This window comes from Astatotilapia calliptera, chromosome 12 (genome assembly GCF_964374335.1).
Source record: "Astatotilapia calliptera chromosome 12, fAstCal68.1, whole genome shotgun sequence".
NCBI lineage: Eukaryota > Metazoa > Chordata > Actinopteri > Cichliformes > Cichlidae > Astatotilapia > Astatotilapia calliptera.
The window spans coordinates 14,056,119-14,079,002 of NC_137433.1; the positions used below are offsets into that span (position 1 = coordinate 14,056,119).

Here is a 22,884-nt window from a genome sequence, read left to right on the forward strand (position 1 = left end):
GCACAAGATAAGAACTACAATTACATCAGTAAGCAATACTGACATGATTGTTTATGAAATGGAGGAAAAATCAAAGCATAAACAATTTGGGGAAGAACCTAAGCCTACAAATGGTTTCTAACTATGCTACGGTGGATCTCCAAAAGTTGATTCTGTTCATCTGGACGTAGCGTTTTGTGGGAGAAACGTTTCGTCACTATATAATCTTGATATTGATATAATCTTTGGCTGTTCAGCCATAGGGAGCTCAGTTCTTGCAGTCATGTGGGCACCAGCCTGATAATGAAGACAGACTGCATCGTGACATTGAACACAATTCACATTTAGTTTGTTTTCAAAACTACAAACTCATTCTTTATTCAAGAAAGTCACAGCTACACACCAACAGTACACTGAGGTTAAATGAGGTGAAGCACAAATTTTCCATTAGATCATAGAGGTACATTGAAGTTGTTGTTGTTGTTGTTGTTTTTTACATATGTATATACTAGCTAAATAAACAATAGTTTATATTTATTCATGGCAAACTGCTCATTGGAATGACAAAATATCTTTCTTCATAAGAATGAAATGTTTAGTCAAGCATAGCATTAGAGATGACTTTCAGTGACATCTATGGCACTGGTTGAAAGTGCTTAAAATTACCTTAAATTATATGCTTGATTACACAGCTATAGTTAAGCCAATTAGGGATTAACCTTCAGGTCACATGCTGTCTGTGAAGTGACTGAAATGACAGGTCATGTGTCCATTCAGGTAAAACTGGTAAAAGGTCAGTGTTTATACTAACACGATTGTTTATTCAATTCAATTTTACTGAAAGCTTACACTGCAGGGACTGACCTGAAGGTCAGAAGGGATTCAGTGAAACCAGCAAGCACTTGTGTTTCCCTGGAAACTCCCACATCCTTGTCAGCAAGCACATAAACAATGACACTGACATCTGTCTCTGTGACGTTCAAGGTACTTTACCTATTTACTTAGAACCATGTGATCAATCCGGAGGGAAGGCTATCCATTCAGATACATCCAGGCTTGTTTGAGAAAGCATATCACATTTCATGAAACCTAATATGCAGGGGCCATAACTGCCCTATTTTAACAGCGGTGAAAAACAGTCTTTATTAATAATGTGTTTATTATGGAGCAATCCATCTTAACTGTAATATTAACTGCCATAACTGTACATAATGACAATATGTAATCACACAAACTCAAAAAAACAGAATTTACGTAGAAAGAAAATTAGGCACTTGTAGTTGTTGCCAGTAATTCTTAACGAGGTATATTGCTTGCAAAAACAGCTTCTGCTCACACCTCCACTGTTTCATTTTTTCCTCTGATTCCAGGCCCGGGAGTGATAAAGTTGAGAAGGGCTGTGTACTTTTGCAGGGCTTTTAGCAGCAGTGCACGCTGTGTTGAGGTGGAGTGTTTGAAGGTGGATTTGTATGGACGAGGGGGAGGTGGATACACGATCCTCTGACTCCACACCACTCTCTCCTCCTCCTGCTTCCTTTCCTCTGTTAACGTACCCCAGCCTTGCTGCATCACTGCTCTGCCTGTGGAGCAAAGAAGAAGGCAACAATGGATGCACAGTATCACTCAGACTAATCTAAAGAGCAGAATACTTACGCTGGACGTTTTTCCGTTGGTGTGCTGGGCAGAGAAGCAGTGTGTGTCTGCTGAGTGGAGGCTTCCTGTTAAAAATGCATATATATGATGTTCAGCAATAAACAACCACAAAACCCTGTTTGAAGTTGTTTATTCATCCATGATATACGTCTATTCACGTGTTTTCTATTTATGTAGCATCACAAGAATCCTACCTAATGACTTACCCTGCTTGCATTATGTTGTGCTCTTTCTCCCAGTTTCTCCAGACTTCTAAGAAGGGTGGAATTTTCCTGCTCCAAAACATTTATACGAATGCTATTTGCTTGCAGTTGCTGCTGCATATCCAGAAGCACATTTCCTGTACCTTTTTTACATGGAATAAAATGAGAAATATTCCTTAAAAATGACAAGATTGAAGACAAGAGCAATACTTTAATGTGCACTGATTTTTCCGATTTACTGTCTCTTTCATCTGCAAATGCACTGGGTCATTTTTGTGATCTTATAATTCCAAGTCTGTCAAACTAGCACTCTGTGCTTTCTGAAGTATTAATAGCCGCAGTCAACTAGTGCTTGACAGGTGCAAAGCCACATTTATTTGAATACACACAGGTAATGTTAGTTAGTAGGTGATTCATAGCGGCCTACTCTGTGGTTGAGCCAGTGGGCTGAGCTCTGGGAAAGCCACCAACAGCCTCTCCCTCTCTCTCAAAGCTTGCACATATTCCTTCAACTCATCCACACAGTTGTTTAGCTCATCTGTGTGTTTTTGTAGGGTCTGTTTCTCATTTTGGAGCTTCAAACACAGGTCCTGATGGGGAAAAAATATAGGAGCATATACTACTTGGTTAAAACATGTCTTCTTTGGGTATTACTATGGGTAAAGTGCATTTAAAAGCTCTGATCTACCTGCTGTTGAGTGAGCTGAGCCCGCAGTTCTTCCTTCTCCTCTGACATCTGTTGCAGCTGACTCTGTAGGCCGATCTGCCTCTCATCTCTCTCCCCCAGCTGCTTCTGCAGCTCTTCACACTCTTCGTCGAGAGCGTCGACTCTCTCTAACAAAGACTTCTGCTTTGCCTGCATTGACTGGATTTCACAACCAAACAACACATGTATGAATCTATTTGATTACTGCTGTGTGACTCACACATAAGCGAGTCTGTCACAGTGCCCAGTGGAAAACAACTAATAATCAGGTGCTTGCTGTGATGCTGACCTCTTGCTGACGGCAGGCACTCTGGTACTTGGCTTTCTCCTTATCAAGCAGGAGCTGAATGTCGGAGATCTGACTCTCTAACTGCTGGATCCTGTGCTGCAGTTTAGAACAGGCCTCTTCCTCTATTTGTAAGGTGTTCAGACTCTCCTGCAGTCCTTTCTTTTCATGTTCTAACACACAAAAAAAATGCTTAGCCTGCATAAATATGTATTTTGTGTGTGTTCTGCAAAACATACTTTCTTTTTTTTTAAATGAAAGAAAGGTTGTAGATTAATCTTAGGTGCGTGTCTTACCCAGTGCTTTTAAGGTATTTTGCTGCAATGCTATTTCCTCCTTCAGTTTGAAATTCATCTCTTCCAAGGACATAGTGTCTGTGTTCAAAAATGTGAAAGTAGAAAAGTGATTCCAGTGAATTCTCATCATGTTTATTCACAATTTCACTCACCCCTCTTATGTTGCTGTTGCTCCTCATGCAGCCTTTTCTCTGTTTCTTTAATGACTCTCTGTGCTTTCTGCAGCGAAAATTCAAGCTGGACTGAATTTATTTGAAGCTTTTCCTTCTCTTGATTGAAATCTTTTTGTGCTCTTTCCAGCTGGGACCTGAATCTTTTCTGTTCCTCTTCTGCCGCTGCTAGTCTGTCTTTAAGAGGCTGCACCGTACAGCGCACATCTTGAAGGTGTTTTTCCAGCCTGCGCGTGTCCCTGCGCTGTTCATTGGCCCACTGGGAAACATCGCCTGCTGTCATGCGTCCCAGCTCCAGAGAGTCATCCACAGCTGCTAAGAGAGGCTGCAGAGATGAGGGCAGGCCCTCGCTCTGAAGCAGGTCTACCAGAGCGTCTCCTGTCTTTCTCAAAAGAGTTTGCACTTGATGACACGCATCGCATGGAATGAGTGATGATTCGACAGTTTGGCAGCTTTTGTTTTGACTGCTAAACACAGGAGAGCATGGACTGCTGTGGGTGGGACTGGAGGATGTGAGATTCTGTGGGGAAATTTCAAATGTGCTCGTTGAAGACCAAGCAGACAAGCAACGGCTGCAAAAGTTGGTTCTTGAGCTCATTTGAGGTGAGACAGGTGATGCAGTGTTTGTCTCATCACTGTTTCTTTCCATCTGCCTTTTACTGAGTTCAGACTCCTAAGAAAGGAAAGACAACCTAAAGCACTGAGATCTATCAGTTAACTGGCAACATTATGCCATTATTTTTAATTATGCCTTCACTAAAATGAAGCAGTCTGCCTACCTTTATGTTGGCAAATTGAACTAAATTACTCCAGTAGTTTGTGACTATGAGACCAACTGACAGGCATCCCTTCTGTGGCGTTTGTTCTCTCCTGTGGCTGCCCCTCAGTCGGTCAATGTAAGCACTGGAGCTTTGTACAAGAAGCAGCAGTCTTGTTCAGCCAGAGAGGGAGGGAAAGAAATTTTTTTAACAATTATTATGTGTTTATGTAATGTAATGTCAATTTTTGCTGATTATTTCTTTTGTCAGATTCAAGTTATTTCAGTGATTAGTGTGAGTTTTTCCTCCTTCAACAGAAGGGTACCAATGATTTTGTTCATGTCTATTCATCAAACAGCAGCATTATAAAGTTCACAGATGATACCGCAATCATTAGGCTGATCACTGATGGCATATAGAAAACAAAATGGCAGGACTGGTGGCTTGGTGTCAGCAAAATAATCTCTTCCTAAGTGCAGATAAGACCGACAACTCTTGATTTTTTTATGTGAAGAGAAGGATAAAGCAGCATACACACAGCAGACATCTGTGAGACAGGTAGAGAGGGTGAAAACCTTTAAATTCCAAGGGACACACATTAAGGAAGATCTCACAACATCCAGAAGTTTCTCAAGAAATCACAGTAAAGACTGTACTTCCTAAGATGGCTGAGAAAGTGGCATGTCGACTAAAATCCTCATTTTTTCCAGCATTTTTTTTTGCAACTCAACGTACAGTTGAGCGCATCATCACCACCTCAGTTACAGAGTGGTACTGGAAGCTGCACTGACAGGAAGGATCTCCAACGTGGGATAAAAACTGCACAGTCCATCACAGGAGCAGCCTTCACATCACTACACGGCATTTACACGACCAAGGGCTCACAACATTTTTAGAGACAATACACACCCACCACCTCTCCACACTTTTGCCCTCAGGTAGATTCTATAGGAGCCTGAAATCAAGCACTAATACTCTCTGTAGCTTCTAGCTGTTGGCCATCGGACTCCTGAATGAGACAATCAGCACTGCCCCGCTCCCACACCAACACTACTGTTGGCTGTTACTGTACTATCATTATCTGCTACTGCACTAATTTGTACAGGTCTGTTTGCAAACATCCACAAGGCATGGGCCCAACGGGACACTGGCAAAATAAGAATTTCATTGTACAGTGTAAACCGCGTTTATTTTCACTGTGCATGTAATAATAATAGCAATATTAAAACATCTAACATTTTTATGTTTCTTAATTTTCTGTGTTAGGCACATGAATTTTCATGTAAATGTGCTATATAATAATTGTCATTGTTATGTATTACCTGTCAACCACCAACTCCAGTAAAACAATGTGGGAGTGCTGATTGAACGCATCTTCCCCATCCACAAAGTCATACTGCTCTAGCAGAGCTACCATGTCTAGATTACAGGAGTGCTTGTCCGGGAACTTCCAGGAAGAAAAGCGGAGCGGTCCGGTTCGAGAAAACACGTCCAGAATCGCTCCCTGAAGGTCAACCAGGTCTTTTCGGAGGCTTTCGATACAGTCCTGACTACCCAGCAACTGACTCATGTCTGACAAACTATTTTATAAATGACACAGCTCTGAAAAACACTGTGCAGTCTGTTGATACCGTATCTCCTTGGCAACGTCCAAAAAAAGTACTCCAAGTTCCACAATGCTGTGCGGTTTATTTCCGGAAGTAATTCATCTCCATTGGGTCAACGAAAGCGCGACGTAGTAAGTGTGTTTAACCACGGCAAATTTTAAGCTTTTAGTTCCTGTAGCCTTTATTGTTGACATAGCATGTGCTAAAAAGTAGTGTTTAAAATACGTTTTGGTTTTTTTGTTGGTTTTGTGTTTGCAGGTTACTTCCAGTTTTACAATAAGTCGCAGCCATGCCGCCTGGGCCTGTTCAAATCGTTCAGCCGGAGGCTAACAACAAGGTAAGGGTACCGCTGCTAGTTAGCTAATGCCAGCAGTGTAGCCTACATACTGCTTGCTTTTTGTCGGCTAACTTGTGAACTGGGTTAATTTTTGTCTTTCTATACTTTGAACTGTCTCTTTGATTTTTGAATTTAGCGAACAGCTAGCGTCTATTTCTTTTTCTTTCGCTAAACGTTTGAGGTCGCAGCATTAAACCTTGCTAGCCCGTAGTTAGCTGTGATGGTAAATCTACACACGACGTCTAAAATCTCAGTTCGAACCTGAAGGTAATTGCTGAGACTTTGCTGTCACTTGCTAAATTGAAAACGGATATTTGGATCAATGTGTCTTGTACCACATTTTTTCACGTAGAAAATTCACCGACCCACTTTCATCACAGCACTTGGTAGTTTTTACCGTATGGTGTGGACTACTGTAGCGAAATTTAAAGTTTTTCAAAATGTTGTCTATGCTTTGAGTGTTGTAAATTGTAGTAGAGCAGGGGAAATATTACTTGGTGTAGTTGGAAAAGCTTTAACATCGGGTGGGTGTTAAGTAGACCACTGTTGTTTTTACTTTATTCTTTTATTTATTCATCTAACCCTTCTTTGGTTTATTCTAACTAACAAATGTGCTTTTGCGGCAACAGAATGATTCAACAGCAGAAGAAACGCCAGCCACAAAACCTATTGTTGGTATCATTTATCCACCTCCCGAGGTCCGAAACATTGTTGACAAGACAGCCAGCTTTGTTGCAAGGTTGGTTATTTTATATGTGGCAGCTTTTTAAATATGTAATGGTAACTGGATTTCATGTATATGGCATAACTAATTCTTGCCAATTCACAGGAACGGGCCTGAATTTGAGGCAAGAATCCGTCAGAATGAGATCAACAATCCAAAGTTTAACTTCCTCAACCCGAATGACCCCTACCATGCCTACTATCGCCACAAAGTCAATGAATTTAAGGAGGGGAAAGCTCAAGAGCCATCTGCAGCTGTGCCCAAAGTTATGCAGCAGGCTATGCAACAGTCCCAGCAGCTTCCTCAGAAAGTAAGTCATTGAACTTCACTTTGCACTTTATTTTTTATTTTTTTAATAAAAAAAAAGGTCTGGTAGTCTTTGACCCTGACTAATATTTTACATGTTTTTTTAGGTTCAGTCACAGGTGATTCAGGAGACAGTGGTCCCCAAAGAACCTCCCCCTGAGTTTGAGTTCATTGCAGATCCTCCATCAATCTCAGCATTTGACCTGGATGTTGTCAAGCTCACTGCCCAGTTTGTTGCTCGCAACGGGCGCCAGTTTCTCACTCAGCTCATGCAGAAGGAACAGAGGAACTACCAGTTTGACTTTTTGCGACCACAGCACAGCCTTTTCAATTACTTCACCAAGCTGGTGGAGCAGTATACTAAGGTGACTTAACAGATTGGTCTTCTCTGGGTGTGTATTTATTCAAGTGGTGATTCTAAACTTTCTAAGCATTATATTGATTCTCGACTTTAATCCTTTAGATTCTGATCCCTCCCAAAGGCTTACTGACCAAACTCAAGAAGGAAGCCGAGAACCCAAAAGAGGTTATGGACCAGGTATTCTGTTTTAACAGTGACTGTTTCTCAAAATAACCGTTTACATTTGCTCTTTCCCATGGTTGTAATATGTCCTGTTGTCCAACCATCAGGTAAGGTACCGTGTTGAATGGGCAAAGTACCAGGAGCGCGAGAGGAAGAAGGAGGAGGAGGAAAGGGAGAAAGAACGAGTTGCATATGCCCAAATTGACTGGCATGACTTTGTAGTGGTCGAAACAGTGGATTTCCAGCCTAATGAACAAGGTAATTATAATCACAGTAACTATATCTTTAAATAGTAACCCCCACCTGTAAATATTGGTACAATCATTTAATCTTTATTGGCATCTCAAATTCCTTAGGCCACTTCCCACCACCTACCACACCAGAGGAGCTCGGTGCTCGCATCCTGATCCAGGAGCGCTATGAGAAGTTTGGAGAGAGTGAGGAGGTAGAGATGGAAGTGGAGAGCGATGGTGAAGATGATGAGCGGGAGGATAGGGGTGAAGGCCAGCCTTCACAGCCTGATCAAGACACACAAGTACAGGACATGGATGAGGTTAGAACTGATGGAGTAATTAATTACTGCGGATTGCAAGCTGTTTGTGTCTGACCAGTTATAGATTTGATACTATATGTTTTTCTTTTAATTAAATGGCATCTTTTCTAACCCACTGCTTGGAGAAAGAAAAAGAAGAAAACTTTAAGATCTTGTAACAAAATCGATTCATCCCCTGCTGCTTTCTTTAGGGATCTGATGATGAGGATGATGGCATGAAGGCTCCACTTCCACCGGACACCCCCATGCCACCTCCACTGCCTCCAACTCCAGATCAGGTTATCATTCGCAAAGACTACGACCCCAAAGGTAACACTGTTCGTTATGTGAGCAAGTTTTTACTTTGTACAATTTGTTTGTTTTTGTTTTTTAACTAATGTTACCTTTTCATTACAGCATCCAAGCCTCAGCCTTCAGTTGCAGTTCCAGACGAGTACCTCATCTCTCCCATTACCGGTGAGAAGATCCCGGCCAGTAAGATGCCAGAGCACATGCGTATCGGTCTGCTAGATCCACGCTGGCTGGAGCAAAGAGACCGCAGCATCAGAGACAGACAGACTGAGGATGAAGTTTATGCTCCTGGTTTGGATATCGAGAGCAGCTTGAAACAGCTGGCTGAGAGGCGTACTGATATCTTCGGTGTGGAAGAGACGGCCATCGGTAAAAAGATTGGGGAAGAAGAAATCCAAAAGCCAGAGGAGAAGGTAAAAACACTGAGTAACTGCAGCTTTTATAAAACTGTCTTTAACAATAATAATAACAATAATAATTGTATTCTTTTGCATTTCAGGTTACCTGGGATGGGCACTCTGGAAGCATGGCTCGTACACAGCAGGCAGCGCAGGCCAACATCACCCTGCAAGAGCAGATAGAAGCCATTCACAAGGCCAAAGGACTGGTGGGAGAAGATGACACTAAAGAGAAAATTGGCCCTAGCAAGCCAAGTGAAATTCATCACCAGCCACCCATCCCCTCCTCTGCACCCAGTTTGCCTAAACCTAGTCCCCCTGTCACAGTGGTGCCTCGCCCACCCTCTGTAAGTTAAAATTGTAATTGTATACATTTGAATGCTTTTTGTTGTACCTTCTTATCACGTAATGTTGTTATGTAACAGGTGGCACCACCAGTACGCACCACTCTCTTGTCTGCTGTACCTGTAATTCCGAGACCACCTGTGGCTCCTGTGGTGCGTCTTGCACCAGGACAAGTTATTACCCCAATGCCGCCCATGATTCCTGCTCCCCGCATTAACGTGGTTCCCATGCCGCCTTCTGCGCCTCACATCATGGCTCCCAGACCACCTCCCATGGTTGTTCCAGCCCGTAAGTTAACCCCCTAGGGTCAAGGGTATAGTGGCTGTTTTTTACTACTTTTGATTTTGCTCTTGAATTAGATAAAATGTAGGTAATGGCTCAGGCATTGTTTTGTAAGTAGTTGTTCCAAAACAATCAGGTGTCACAATAAGATGCAACACTGATTATTCCTGACTACACACTACCTTTAAACTCCAGACTGGCTTGCAATTCTCAAATCTTGCTATCGGTGTCACTGTTCTTTCTTTTGCCATTGCTCCAAGAACTTCTCCTCAGCAACCAAATGCCACGTGTTCCATATAATTTTCTAATTGGTTGATGTGTTATATTTTTCCACCAGTAGGGTGTTGTTTTTTTGTTTTTATTTTAATTTAATTTTTTTTATTTTTGAAAGCACTTTCCTTAGAATATCACATTTTCTTTTTTTATTTTTTTTAATACTTTCTCTTTATTGATTTTCATCTTATTTTACATACAGAACTAAAGAGGGCAAGGGAAACCAACACAGTCACATATGTTCGCATATTCCAAAATACACAACGCCTTGTTTTACTTACACATATTACATATTACACAGGTGCATGTTCCATTCAAACAAATTCGCAGCTGTCCCTCTGCATCACAGAGGTATCAGTTTCTAGTCTCTTGACATATAACGATCCCATCGTTCCCAAAGTCTCTCTCCTTTCTCCTTCTGTAGCCGCAGTGAGAGGGTAATCAGTTCCATATGATGAATTGTGTTAATAATGTCTATGACCAGCTTCCGTGTGGGGGGAGAATATCACATTTTCAAGCAAAAGCATACCATAAATTATTGATCGTAGGTCAAATAAAATCATACTTATCAAGACAATTTAAAAAAACTGGAACATAGTTTAAAGTCTGCACGTAATCCCATGACTCATGTAAGCTACTATAGCTATAGATGTAAGATACCATAGCAGCTATAGTATCTTACATCTATCATGTGTTCTGGACATGCCTGTGCATCCGTCAACTCTATAAGGTTAAAGCGCTTATGAGAAACAACTAGATGACCATTGTTAGGGAAAATATTACTTGTCTTGGAGTAATTTGGTAACCAAACCTTTTATACATAGCCTTCCTTATTTTTATATTTAAATTCAAATAACCTTATTTTTTCCCCTTCCTCTAGCATTTGTTCCTGCTCCACCTGTGCCACAGCCACCAAGTGCTGCTCCAGCACCACCTATCCACCCACCCCCACCTCATGAGGATGAGCCTGTCAGTAAGAAGATGAAGACTGAGGATAACCTGATTCCGGAGGAGGAGTTCCTTCGTAGAAACAAGGTTTGTTGGATCAATAAAGTGTGGAAAAGGTGTTACGTTACATTTATAATTTACCAGTGCTACCACATCACTCTCGTGGTTCAGTAGACTGGATTGGGACTTTGTGTGACCATCAGATTCATTTAAAGATATGCAAAAAAAGAAAAGTTCTTTTTGTGCACATGGTAGTAATATAGGGCTTTGTTTCCAGCTGTGGTAGTTGAAGATAAACACAGCTAACCTACTTAGTAGAACATGGATATGTAGTTTCATCTGTTTTTGTGTCTGAATCTTTTCCCTGTCTCTAGGGTCCAGTGGCTGTTAAAGTACAGGTTCCTAACATGCAGGACAAGAGTGAATGGAAGCTGAATGGCCAGGTGCTGAATTTCACTGTCCCAGTCACAGACCAGGTATGCAACATGTGGTTTGTTTTCTCTCTTTAAGGTTAAGTCGTTTCTCACACACAGCATTCTTATTGATGTGCAAATGTAATGTCTCCGCAGGTGTCTGTCATTAAAGTCAAAATCCATGAAGCTACAGGCATGCCGGCAGGAAAACAGAAGTTGCAGTATGAGGTAAAGATTTGCTCATGGCTTTGTTGGAATGTCTGATCTCATCTGCATTAATTAATATAAAGTGCTGATTTATTAATTTGTTTTGTTTTGTTTTTGGTTCCTTTTCAGGGTATCTTCATCAAGGATTCCAACTCACTGGCTTACTACAACATGAGCAACGGTTCGATCATTCATCTGGCACTGAAGGAGAGAGGTGGAAGAAAGAAGTGAGCCATCCTTGCAGAAAGAAGACATGATTTTTTTGTTGCTTTATTTTGTTGTTGTTTGTGTCATAAAATTAATTTTTGTTTGCATTATATGGCATTTTTCATACAATTGTGTGCAAACAACGTGTCCTCCTTAAAGGTTAAAAGGATAATACTCTGGATGGCAGTCATGATTTCACACTTTTGCTTCAGTCTTTTTCTTCTCTGTGATGCAACTTAAGTGGTAATTTGTAACAACATGTAGAGCCCACGAGATTCATTCAATGAAATAAAGGAGTTTTAAATGGTCTGGTTTTGTTGCTGCTGCGTTTGCAAATCTAGCAACATGACATGGATTAGGACAGGTCACATGTGCTCACAGAAAAGAGCAGACATGGGATTCGCTTCCTCTTTCTTCTGCAGCCGCTAGGGGCAGACGTAACATTAGGATGTTAAAGCCCAGGCGAGGGCGGTAGGCTTGGGATACTAGGAGATGTAGAAATCCGTATAGTGTTCTCGGGTGGGATGACAGGACGGCAAAACCAAGCCACAGCTAGCCGAGGACAAAATGTACTAGTTCGTTAACCAGGTGGTTTAGTAAGTAATCGGCTAACTATGTAAAACTAGACAATAATGTAGCGGCGGTTCGTTGAAGGTGGGGTCAATGTAGAAATAGTTTGGGATTGTTGTCACAAGCAGTTAAGGCTAACTTTTAGTACGTTAGCAACGCAGAGTTAGCTGGCTAATGTTAAAACTGGGGGAAAACCCATTCAAGTTAACTCAAGCATAACCAGTTTAATGTGACCCAGCGGTTGGAGCACACCCTTAGAAAAGATTTACGGACAAAACAGCGGTTGGAAAGTTTAACTCGCGCCCAGAAATCATGGCGTCGATGCAGTTTGACTCGACTGCATATGCACAGGAGCAGATTTGACTCTGGGTTGTCCACAACCTCGCTGACGTTAGCTGCCCCGGCTAGAAGGCTAGTTTTTTTTCTTCTTCTTATGCTACCATGGACAAAATGGAAAACGGCCGTCGATCTGTGGACACGGGGAGCATCAGGACTCTTAGCAGCAGTCACATTGACGACGAAAGCTCCTTGGGATCCGACTCTGAGATCAACGGCTTCGCCAGCGAAAGGCAGGCGGATAAATATGGATTTATTGGTGGGGCGCAGAAGTACTCAGAGGACACGTAAGTTTACTTTAACTCTGAGGCCATCTGTGTTGGTTTGCCATGCTTAATGATAATGATAAGAATAATAGGTAGTAAATTTGCAGCCTACTGTTGTCCATTAGTTGTGATGACAAGTTGTGCAGGTGTTGTTATGTGCCTCAGACAAACAGAGCTCCCAACCAGCTGCGTGGCACCGTGTTGTTTCTATTTTTTCCTTTCTTTCTTTTTTTTTTTATTACCCTCTGTTTGCCACAGTCACCACAAGCAGTAAACGCGTAGATGAGGATTAAACGAGTCGTATTAATCTTCTTATTTCTACCATGTAATGTTAAATTGTTTTTCGTTTAGCCTGTCACAGTTTTTTGCGGTGGTGGTGGTGGTGGGGGGGTGCTGACCGAGCACTTCTGGCTGTCTGTGTCATGCTTGGATTTAATTTATCTCTGGCCTTTTGGCAATACAGATTAGATCAGTTTCTTTTCTTTCTTTTGTAAGAAATCTATTTCGTTTTTCTTTTTGTGCTGGGTCTAAAGCCTGCATGACAGCAGTGAAACAGTGGAAGGAGTGGGTGAAAGTTATGGCAAGCACCGGCTGGCTGGGAGTTTCCTGTCTTGTGGAGTTTTGGCAGGCTTGGAGCCGCAGCTCTTGGTGCCTCTTTAGCTGAGGGCCTCTTTTGGCTCAGCTCTGTAGATAGTCAGTGTTTAGCTTGTACTGTTTGGCAACAAACGTATCTCTTTATTGTTTAAAGGCTCTGGGAGCTGAAGCTGCAGTATAGTCTTGCACTGATCTACAACACATAGGCTGCACTTTGTTACCAGAAGAGGCCTGTCTTAAATAAGAAGAGCTCTTTGAAGACGTTTCAGCCCTACAATTACAGGCTTGTGCCGATGAGATAATTACATACCATAGTAAAGCATCAGACCACAATTCCTAATGTAGGTTATACTTGCTTACGTTTTCTTTTTCTGTTTGAAAATATAATGTAAAGTCCTTGACTCCCCCTTCCCTCCTTGCCTGTAAATATTTTACTGTTAAATTATCCTGACTGCAGCTCCTTCAGATCAGAGAGCTTTGACATTAAATAGGTCTTGAGTTTGTATCTTTTATAGTTCGCTGACTGCAAATGAGTGATGGCCACACACACAGATCTGATGGTAGATGCAGAACGATAAACTGTCTTTGTGAGATTTTCTTTTTAAAGCTTGGGCCAATTTGGAGGCTTATTTCAGACTTGCCTTATTGCAAAAACAAGCAAACTTTTGTCACCTGTCTAATTATTTCTGTGCTAAAAGAAGAGAAGATGTGTCGTTTGCTGTCATTTCAAGCAAAAAAGCGCAAAAAATGATTTGAGCTTTGTAATTTTTTTTCTCCCTCCTGTTGTGTAACCAGAGCTCAGGATATACCTCCAGCGGTGCTCAGGCAAAGAGAGGTGAAGTGGCTGGACATGCTGAACCACTGGGACAAGTGGATGATCAAGCGATTCAATAAGGTCAGCACCAGGTGTTAAATCAGTTGCATAAAACATGTGGCTTGGTTGTATGCCTTCCATGGTGTTAGCCATGTGAAGCTCACCAGATCAGTTTCTTTTAAAGAGTTTCTGAAGGTGGTTTGCTGAATTGTATTGTGTCGTTTCTAGGAAGTTTTTGTTTTTGTCCCCCCAATCACAGGTACTCTTACACATGATCAAACAAAGCAAACGGTAACGCTCAAATGATTGCACAAGGACCAGACTTTGTATACACTTTGTTTTGCAGCTTCGCTTGTCTAGCTGGTTCTGTGTGAAATGCTCTCAGCGAATCGACGTAAAGCTGCAACTTAACCTCACACCCATGAATCAGCAGCAAGCCAGGACACAACCCCGTCACTGTATCACTGCATATACTGTATGACAAATTACCGGTTTCAGATTCAGGGTGGGATTGTACTGGCTTCATATAAAATGATTCTCTTTCAAAAGGAATACAAAAAGTGGCTCTGTACATGACAGAAACGGCTAATTTAGCGGCGAGAAGTGTTCCTTTTCTCGCTGTACATGTACTAATAAAGGTCAGGGTTTCTAATCCTTTATTGTGCCCCCATGATTGATAATAATTGTACAGTAGGAACTGTAATGTTCTTGAGGAAGTGTGCCAGCTTTGCTTTAGAGCAAACAAATGTGCTCAGAAAGGGTAATGCAATGCAAGTCAAGTCAAAAGTCTCAAGAGGACTCAAATGTGAAGGTCGGGTCAGCTAATCTGTTGCGACAACACCTGTTTGTGATTCCTGCTGAAAGATTGCAAAGCCTCAACTTGGAGAGATGGCACGAGTTGAGATCAAATTTTATCAATGTCATGTTTTGCAGCATTCATTTTAGTATATTTTGGCCCTTTTGAAGGTCATAATGTTCTTCCTACAGTTGCAGCAACAAGCTTTTTTTTTCTATGCTTATCCCTTCCACACACTCGCACGCTGCTGGATGTCTTTAGATCATTTTGGGGTTCGGTATCTTGCCCAAGATACTCCTCCAGCACGCACACTGGAGGAGTCGACCCGCTCTACTCCCTGAGTCACAGGTGGTAGAGTGTTTGTGTATGACTTCTGTTTATGTTTCTATGCACCTTAAGTAGTCGCCCCCTTGGAGATAATGTTTTGTTTTCTGCATCCTGAAGATATAAATCACGTGGCATGTTTTTAATGTTACATGTATAAGTGAAGCTCTAATAATGATGTCAGATGTTAGAATATCCCCAAATTTTGGCTCGTCTTTGATCAAATTCTGATCTTGCATCTGCCAAATAAATTGGTGATCTAGATAAGTAGTAACTGGCCATTTTCATTGCTGAAAAGAAGGAAGTCAAATCACTGGGTTGTAAGAGTTTTTAGAGTGCATGCAGTGCTACAAGTCAATGCATCCTAAGTGTAAGTTGTTAGTTTCTAAGTACAAAACTACACTTATTCAAAAAAGGGAACAAATACCAGTGGAAGCGCTCTGATGAAAACCATTTGCTGTATCTGCGCACCAGATTGCCTCTCTTAGCTTTTCTCAAGCTACATTCTCCCATGGTCCTTTGGTATATTGCTTTATTTGGGAAACCCTTTTGTTCTGTGACTCAGGTGAGGCTGCGTTGCCAGAAAGGAATTCCTCCTGCCCTCAGAGGCCGTGCATGGCTCTACCTGTCTGGTGGGAAGGTGAAGAGAGAGCAGAACCAAGGAAAGTTTCAGGTCCGACAGCTTCCTCTTTCACTTCCTCCTCACATCTCTGCTTAAACTCTACTTTGAGCTCATTTCATTTTTAAATTTCATTTGAAATTGGTACTGAAAGTGTGGTCATCCACAAGCATTACTCATTTGAGTGAGAACCGAGATATTTTTACCAAAGAGCTGGAGCAATGGCAGTTTTTATTATTGATCTTTTTTGTTTGGTTTGTTTTCTATTCAGGTTAAGTGTTCAAAATGCATGCTAGCATCAAATGAATAATGATGCAGATCTTGAATCTTTTCAAATATAAAGTTTAAAACTAGCCTCTGCTCATGCAGTGGTTAGACAATTCACTGACCTTTATAGTGAATGAATAACTTAATTTATTGCTGAGATCACTAAATCCTATAAAAAAGAATCAGGGGTTTGTAGTCCTCCTACTTAAAGACAATATAATCACTTATACCGTATCACAAAGAGATCTCACTCTCATGTCCCCCATGCTCTTTTTGTCAGGAGCTGGATAGCCAGCCGGGAGACCCCAAATGGCTTGATGTAATTGAGAAAGACCTCCATCGACAGTTTCCTTTTCACGAGATGTTTGTGTCACGGGGAGGACACGGGTGAGCAGTCTACCACAATGTGACGTACAACACGGGAGTTGTTTACTGCATCTTATTTGAATATGCTAAAATGTTGCGTGTGTGTGTGTGCAGGCAGAAGGACCTGTCCCGTGTTCTTAAGGCTTATACTCTCTACAGACCAGAGGAGGGATACTGCCAGGCCCAGGCTCCTATTGCTGCAGTGCTGCTTATGCACATGCCTGCTGAGGTACGAACTGCCTTCAATACAAACACACACCATCACTCACCATATAAATTGTGTCCCTTGGTGTGGATGATCTGAACACTTGAAGACTTGTTATGGTCTTTAAAACTAAAATCCACACTGAAAATAGAAATAGTGCTGTTTCTTTTATTTTGTAAGGCTCAGTTTTAGTTTGTGACCTCGGGAAAGTATTTTTGAGCTGAACTGCAGAGGGACTGAGTGTACAAATGATGTAATCTGTAGATGATTTCCAGAGCTGCTCCATAGTATAAATAATACATCGAATTTGAGATTATGATAGCAGCCAAGATGACTGTAAAAGGGTTTGGAAATTTTGAACTAAAAAACGAGGCAGATAGCATCGCTGGAAAAATCCTATCATTCCACAGATTAAGTCTCTGCATGTATGTCAGAGTATCAGCTAATGGAATCATGAATTCCACTTATTCAGTTTAGCTTAGTTAGACATGGTGTGTGATTTTTAGACACACTCTCAGTTTGAGGAAAGCCTTGTGGTCATTAAAAGCACTAAGCAATTAATATGTTGAAGGAAAATTCTCCTCACAACCTAAAGTATGAACTTCAGACATAAGAGAGAGAGCAGACTTTGAAGTGGATTTATCAGATGTGTGTGGTGGTTATATATACATGCAGTTTTCTGTCCTGGTGAGCATTTCAATTAAGTAAATTACCAGCTAAATAAGTGTCCGGGGTGTTGCAAAGATGGCTTTTTATTGTGGATAGTTGCTTGGGAAAGGATTTTGGTTCGACACCACACTGTGTGACACAATAACACTATACACACCAAATTGGCCAGTGTCCTAAGGGGGCCCGAGTGCTTCATAAGGGTAGAATGGCTAGAAAATCTTGTATTTAAGAGAACATTTCTAATGTTTTCCAGCTTCTCTGTGACCCCTGGAATGCCTCTCTAAGTATAACAAAGAACTACCCTTACATTGTGTGTATGTGTGTGTGATTCTACAGGATGCTTTCTGGGGGCTGGTCCAGATCTGTGAGAAGTATCTTCCTGGTTACTACAGTCCCGGCCTGGTGAGACTGAAACACTTGAAAGCGTTCATGATGATATGGCTCAGTGTTGGAAATGCAAAGAGAATATAGCCTCAGTTGACTCCACTGCTACCAGAGCTGTGCACACCTACTTGTAGGCCTTTTGCTCAGCAAAACTAGAATGTGTATTTTGTTTCCCACAGTGTGTGTGTGACGCAGTGGCACTGTGGTTATGGTTTTCTGATGAAGGCAGTGGGCTGTTTACAGACTTATTTTCTCAGTAAGCTGTTTGAGTAAACTTTCTTGCGTAATAATTGCCTCCTCTTGGTTTCTGTTGCAGTTATGAATTCCATGTTATGAAAGAAGGTTTGCTAATTAAATGTTTCCTCATAAGTGCAAAATCTGGGTAGTCGTGCATAATGGGAAAACAATGTGTAGAAATAAGGACTGGTTTAATTTAATAGATGAGCGTGTATGTGCATATCTCATTTCAGCACCAGCAATGCAGAGTACAATACGTTTTTTGTTTAGTGTCCCCCACCGCTCCCTCTTTCAGGAAGCTATACAGTTAGATGGAGAGATACTCTTCGCCCTGCTGCGACGCGTCTCCCCTCTAGCCTTCCGGCATCTGGAGAAACATAAGATCGACCCCATCCTCTACATGACTGAATGGTTTATGTGTGCCTTCTCCAGAACCCTACCCTGGGCATCGGTGCTGCGCGTCTGGGACATGTTCCTCTGCGATGGTATGTATCTGCAGCGGTGCCTCATAGAGCGTCTTTACTCTGAAATTGACTCATCGGCTCCTTCTTCCTCCTTTTAGGAGTGAAGATAATTTTCCGAGTGGGCTTGGTGCTACTCAAGTGCATGTTGGGAACTCGTGAGAAGCTTAAGGCCTGCCAAGGCCAGTATGAGACCATGGAGCTTCTCAGGGCGATAGAGCCTCGATACATGCAGGAGGGTTTCCTTGTTCAAGAGGTAAGGGGTTTTTCCCAGATTGCTTTGCCTTCAGACTGAAATGTCCTCGGTGTCCTGCCAGTGATTCTGATCTTTGATTTGCAGCTTCTAGAAGTGTAATCCAGGCCTAGAGTTGAATGTGGTAACTGTCTCCAAAAACTGAAGGTATTGCACTAGCAGCGAGTCGTATAGATGCCTAAATATGGTCTCTAGTTGTCCTTTAGTTTGCTCTTTCAAGGAGGAACTACATCCCAGATATCATGCTTCTCATCACACGAGTTACCTAGTCATGTGAGGCTACCCAAGAATCAAGGAAAATATAATTTAAAAACAGAGTTTATTTTACTTTGCTGATATCAATGTTTTCTAAACATGTGATTTGACTTTGTTATTGAGAAGTCGTGTCTGATTATTCGGCAGTGATGTAAACAGCATTGTGTCATATTGTGAGGGAGGAGTTAGAGGGAACAATAAATGTTCCTACAAGTAGTCAAGAGAACACCAGTGAGTCTGAGAGAGTGAATTAAAGTGACACACAGACAAATTGACCAGAGTGCTGGCTGCATGGTGTCTGGTTCCTTGTATCGAGCTTTGTGTGAGGGTCTGTCTTCCCAAACAATACCCCCTGTTATATGTAGCGCCGGCTTGACTGTGTGTGGCGGTCATTTGGCATTTGCAGACAAAGTTCACAGTCTCAGTACAATTGCCAGTCATGGAAGGAACATGTGAGCACAGCAGTGACCGGGTGACTTGATTTTTCCTTTTGCAGATTCTCGAGGTGCCGGTGACGGCGCGAGACGTGGAACGAGAGCATCACACCCAGCTCAAGCGCTGGAAGAAGAACCGCGGGGAGCTCAATTTCAAACCGCCTCCAAGAATGCACGGCGCTCGGATCATCATGCTGGCTGAGCCACCCAGGCGTCAGGACCTGCAGCAGAACCCCACCATTGTACTTGAAGTGCCTCAGACTATCCCACAGCTGCAGAAGGGCAAGGAGGAGAAGAAGAGTAAGAAAAAGAAGAGCATGAAAAAATCCCAGCCCACAGAGGAGATTCCCAATCCTTACCCTCTTCTCAGTGACCCTCAATCGTCATCCACAGAACCGCCTGCCCCGCCTCCAGGCAACAGTGTGACGCCAGAGGCCGCGGCGCAGACTGAAATGGACTCAGCTGGAGAGCAGAAAACACCTCCTACAGACCTCCCCTCTGCCAAAGAATCTACTCTTCAGCGATCTACACAAAGCCTCAGCAGCACAGAGCAGGACACATACTTGTAGCTCTGAAAGTGTGTGTGTGGGTGTGGACGAAGCACCAGCACTCTTCCGTCAACAACCAGCCAGCCTTGCCGAAGTCTCTGAGTGGCCAGCATAACCTATTTTTTTTTCTAATATTTGTATGCATTTGCTCATTTCCACACAAGTTTGCCTTTGATATTAACAGCATACACTAAAGCACCTTTACCATGTATAAAACTACTTAAATGCTTTTGCTATTTGTCACTACAGAGCTGACGGATGCTTCCTCTTAATGCTTGATTCTCTTATTTAGACCATAAGTCTTAGTATTGTTTTTTTGGAAGGGAGACAAGTTACTGCTTTACTGAGGGCAGTGTATTTCAAGTGTTCGGTAATCTTAGTAAGGTGCCGGATTTCTTGCAGTTTATGCGTTTTCACTTGTAATAATGTGCAGCAGAGGATGTAAACTCCTGATGCACGCGCCACACATTTCAGCCTCTCAAGTCTTTGTATTTCATTTTGGGGGAGGGGGGTTTCCACTAGAGGGCAGCCTTGCAGCTATACATGCTCTTAGGAGAGGCAACCACAGCGAGGATGGGATTCAGTAAAATTGGGAGTAGGTACAAGCGTACTTCTCTGAAGTTGAGATTACATTTTCTCACAGTGAAAAATTGTATTAAATTTAGCGACTGAAGTGGCGAATGTAAGGAAGTCTTTTCCAACAAGCGCGAGTTATTTAAATACAATTTAAAACATGGAGTAATAGGTAGGTGTGTGTGTGTGTGTGTGTCCTGCTATGCAAAACAAACAAAAACATCTCTTTGTTTTTCCTGAATCAGTTGAACTGCTGTTTAGCTGTGTATAAGCTCCTCTTCTCACTGTGTGAGGCACTTCCAGCCACTTCGGCTCACCAGTCATTCCCAGGCAGCAGAGTGGAGAACACTGGACTTTCCTCACTGTATGACACATTCCTGCCTTCTTAAAAGCTAATCATTTTGAAGACCACCTCTTACCCAATGCAAATCTGCCTGATTGTGTTTGTGCACACGAAGCAAATCACCTAATGGTGCTGACCTTCCTTTTGGCTCTGCTTAAGGTCTATTTGGACATGTGAAACCATTAAGGTGTTGGGTTCATTTTTGTATTTTGGGTGTTTGTTTTTTGCTAGAGCTTCCAAAGCAAATTAAGACTGTTACTCTGAGACCATCTACGACCCCTGCATGTGACCAGGCTCATTTTCTGTGCAGTCACGAGGGATCACGGGATTTAAGGATTTACTGGGATTTCTGTAGCTGTTTGTATTTTTGGGGGGAAATGCGGTAGCATGCATGGATTGTGAGGCTCTTTGTCTTTTCTTTTTTTCCCTCCAAAACACCACAGTTTTATTTTGGTGGCATTCCTAGTCTTTCTCAACTATCAATACAATGGTAAAGGGAGTCTTGAGAAACACAAGTGCACGTGTGTAAAATGTGTTTGTGCATAACTAATATTAAAAGAGTCTTTGCTAATAAAGCGCGTGCTCAGCTCAGTTATAAAACGCAGCGGGGATATAAAAAGATGACATTTATCAAGCGATCACTCTCCCCTTATGCAATAGTTTAGTTGCTTGTGCCGCAAATCCTCACATTTCACTCGTATTATAATTTAATGCTCTTTGTGTACATACGATATAAAAAAAATATGTAATGAACTGTATTTTCAGTGTATACTGCTATATTTTTTGTCATGCAGTTACAGATACTACAGAGGTAGCTATGTATGTCATTTGCAGTCAGAGACGGTATATATACTTTTTTTCTTTTCTTTTTTTTTCTTTTTTTTTGATCAGCATTTGTAACACTAGGGGGGAAAAAAAATTTCAGGGGAACCTTTGCCACTAAAATGCTTTTTCTCACTCTAAGAGTGTTACTGTTGCTACTAGGTTTTAAAAAGGAGATCCTCTCCAGAACTCCCGTGGCATGAGTTTTAGGCTTGCAGATAAGTGGCTGTGTTGCATATATGATTGCTGTCAATCTAGATTGTTATTAAACGCCGGGATCTTTAGACCTGTTTGTATGTAATGTCCCATGTTCACCAGCAGATGGCGGACCAGAGTCATCTCTTGGAAATGAGAAGTTTGCCTGTATGTGAGTGACAAGCCGAATGCCCTGTGCGATCCAAGATGTCTCCATTAATTCCACTTTTTTCTTTTTTTTCTTAATGCTGCACTAGCACAAGGTCAATTGTTACATTAAATACTGTTTTGCGTTACATTTTTTTTCAGAAATGCCACGTTTGAGAGTGATGTGACAGCTCTACTTATGAATAAATTTGTTCTGCAACCAGGTATTGACTGCTGTTTGTTTTACGTCGGGAGAGAAAAAGCCTTCAAATCAATGGGAAAAGTGGGGAAAAAACCTTGTTACATACGATTTTATTTATTTATTTTATTTTTTTAAAGAACAGTTGATGTACATGCCTATAGGCCACTGATTTTATTTCACAGAATGATTCAAAAACAATGAACCAAAAAGTTCTTGGGTGTGTTTTAAGAAGCTGGCCAAATTATCGTTTATTAGTAAGTTGTCTTTTGTTTTTTTGTTTTTAAATCTGCCTAGCAAAGCTAAGTGCATTTCAGTTTACATAAAAATTTCAACTTACTGTTACACGTCTCAGTTATTTCTGTGTAAGCTGAAATTTTGAGATCCGTGCTTTATGGATAACCAAAATAAATTCTTCAGTTTTGGAAACGGGCAGCTTAGTATGTTTGATTTGGCAGGTTTTTAGGCCAGGTTGCCAAAAAGTGATTTATGATGTTTCTGTGTGTTTATATTGGTAAATGGACTGTAGTCAACCGGTCAAGACATGACTTGTACCTACAGTATGATTGTGATCAATCCGGTCCCTTTTGGCCACTTAAAATATCTTTAATTCTGGCTCGGCATGACTTGATGTCATTCATGAAAGCTATGTTATACATATGTTTAACAGACTATAGACCAACAAGTCATTTACAACTAATTTACAACTTTTTGGGCATCACATCTGACTTCCTCACTTTCC

General features: G+C 41.7%; 3 protein-coding genes across 6 annotated transcripts; 2 read left to right on the forward strand and 1 right to left on the reverse strand.

The window, feature by feature from the left end:
* Window positions 1-327: 327 nt before the first annotated feature.
* On the reverse strand, window positions 328-5,762 carry ccdc157 (coiled-coil domain containing 157). Its single transcript, XM_026186783.2, has 10 exons — window positions 5,374-5,762; window positions 4,073-4,223; window positions 3,276-3,966; window positions 3,124-3,201; window positions 2,831-3,000; window positions 2,524-2,700; window positions 2,263-2,425; window positions 1,839-1,978; window positions 1,633-1,697; window positions 328-1,559 (listed from the first exon to the last, which is right to left on the reverse strand). Exons 1-10 carry the CDS (start codon window positions 5,619-5,621, stop codon window positions 1,328-1,330), a joined length of 2,115 nt encoding a protein of 704 aa, XP_026042568.1. The 5' UTR covers window positions 5,622-5,762; the 3' UTR covers window positions 328-1,327.
* sf3a1 (splicing factor 3a, subunit 1) lies at window positions 5,712-11,773 on the forward strand. Of its 2 annotated transcripts, none has more exons than XM_026186782.2 (16): window positions 5,712-5,789; window positions 5,917-5,995; window positions 6,625-6,734; window positions 6,825-7,029; window positions 7,133-7,390; window positions 7,489-7,563; window positions 7,656-7,806; window positions 7,905-8,101; window positions 8,293-8,410; window positions 8,498-8,805; window positions 8,892-9,137; window positions 9,216-9,423; window positions 10,571-10,725; window positions 11,013-11,114; window positions 11,208-11,279; window positions 11,388-11,773. In XM_026186782.2, exons 2-16 carry the CDS (start codon window positions 5,948-5,950, stop codon window positions 11,487-11,489), a joined length of 2,355 nt encoding a protein of 784 aa, XP_026042567.1. In that variant the 5' UTR covers window positions 5,712-5,789; window positions 5,917-5,947; the 3' UTR covers window positions 11,490-11,773. The 2 variants fall into 2 exon arrangements, with proteins under 2 accessions (XP_026042567.1, XP_080165147.1); XM_080309021.1 differs by having other exon boundaries at window positions 5,757-5,793.
* A 135-nt stretch (window positions 11,774-11,908) lies between these two features.
* On the forward strand, window positions 11,909-22,168 carry LOC113033229 (TBC1 domain family member 10A). Of its 3 annotated transcripts, none has more exons than XM_026186786.2 (9): window positions 11,909-12,658; window positions 14,027-14,126; window positions 15,731-15,838; window positions 16,332-16,438; window positions 16,532-16,646; window positions 17,628-17,693; window positions 18,208-18,397; window positions 18,475-18,629; window positions 19,378-22,168. In XM_026186786.2, exons 1-9 carry the CDS (start codon window positions 12,477-12,479, stop codon window positions 19,882-19,884), a joined length of 1,530 nt encoding a protein of 509 aa, XP_026042571.2. In that variant the 5' UTR covers window positions 11,909-12,476; the 3' UTR covers window positions 19,885-22,168. The 3 variants fall into 3 exon arrangements, with proteins under 3 accessions (XP_026042571.2, XP_080165148.1, XP_026042573.2); XM_080309022.1 differs by lacking the exon at window positions 11,909-12,658 and adding an exon at window positions 12,677-13,572; XM_026186788.2 differs by lacking the exon at window positions 11,909-12,658 and adding an exon at window positions 12,677-12,962.
* Window positions 22,169-22,884: the final 716 nt, after the last annotated feature.

What these genes read in the sequence shown, in the direction of transcription:
- ccdc157 (XM_026186783.2), bottom strand. Translation starts at nt 5,621, where the DNA reads ATGAGTCAGTTGCTGGGTAGTCAGGACTGTATCGAAAGCCTCCGAAAA. An exon ending in CTGGAGTTGGTGGTTGACAG is followed by an intron (nt 4,224 to 5,373) that starts GTAATACATAAC and finishes TGGCTGAACAAG; the next exon opens with ACTGCTGCTTCTTGTACAAA. An exon ending in CTCAGCTCACTCAACAGCAG is followed by an intron (nt 2,426 to 2,523) that starts GTAGATCAGAGC and finishes TTTCCCCATCAG; the next exon opens with GACCTGTGTTTGAAGCTCCA.
- sf3a1 (XM_026186782.2), top strand. Translation starts at nt 5,948, where the DNA reads ATGCCGCCTGGGCCTGTTCAAATCGTTCAGCCGGAGGCTAACAACAAG. An exon ending in TTTCCAGCCTAATGAACAAG is followed by an intron (nt 7,807 to 7,904) that starts GTAATTATAATC and finishes CAAATTCCTTAG; the next exon opens with GCCACTTCCCACCACCTACC. An exon ending in TGGTGCCTCGCCCACCCTCT is followed by an intron (nt 9,138 to 9,215) that starts GTAAGTTAAAAT and finishes GTTATGTAACAG; the next exon opens with GTGGCACCACCAGTACGCAC.
- LOC113033229 (XM_026186786.2), top strand. Translation starts at nt 12,477, where the DNA reads ATGGACAAAATGGAAAACGGCCGTCGATCTGTGGACACGGGGAGCATC. An exon ending in CAGAAGTACTCAGAGGACAC is followed by an intron (nt 12,659 to 14,026) that starts GTAAGTTTACTT and finishes TTGTGTAACCAG; the next exon opens with AGCTCAGGATATACCTCCAG. An exon ending in AGAACCAAGGAAAGTTTCAG is followed by an intron (nt 15,839 to 16,331) that starts GTCCGACAGCTT and finishes TCTTTTTGTCAG; the next exon opens with GAGCTGGATAGCCAGCCGGG.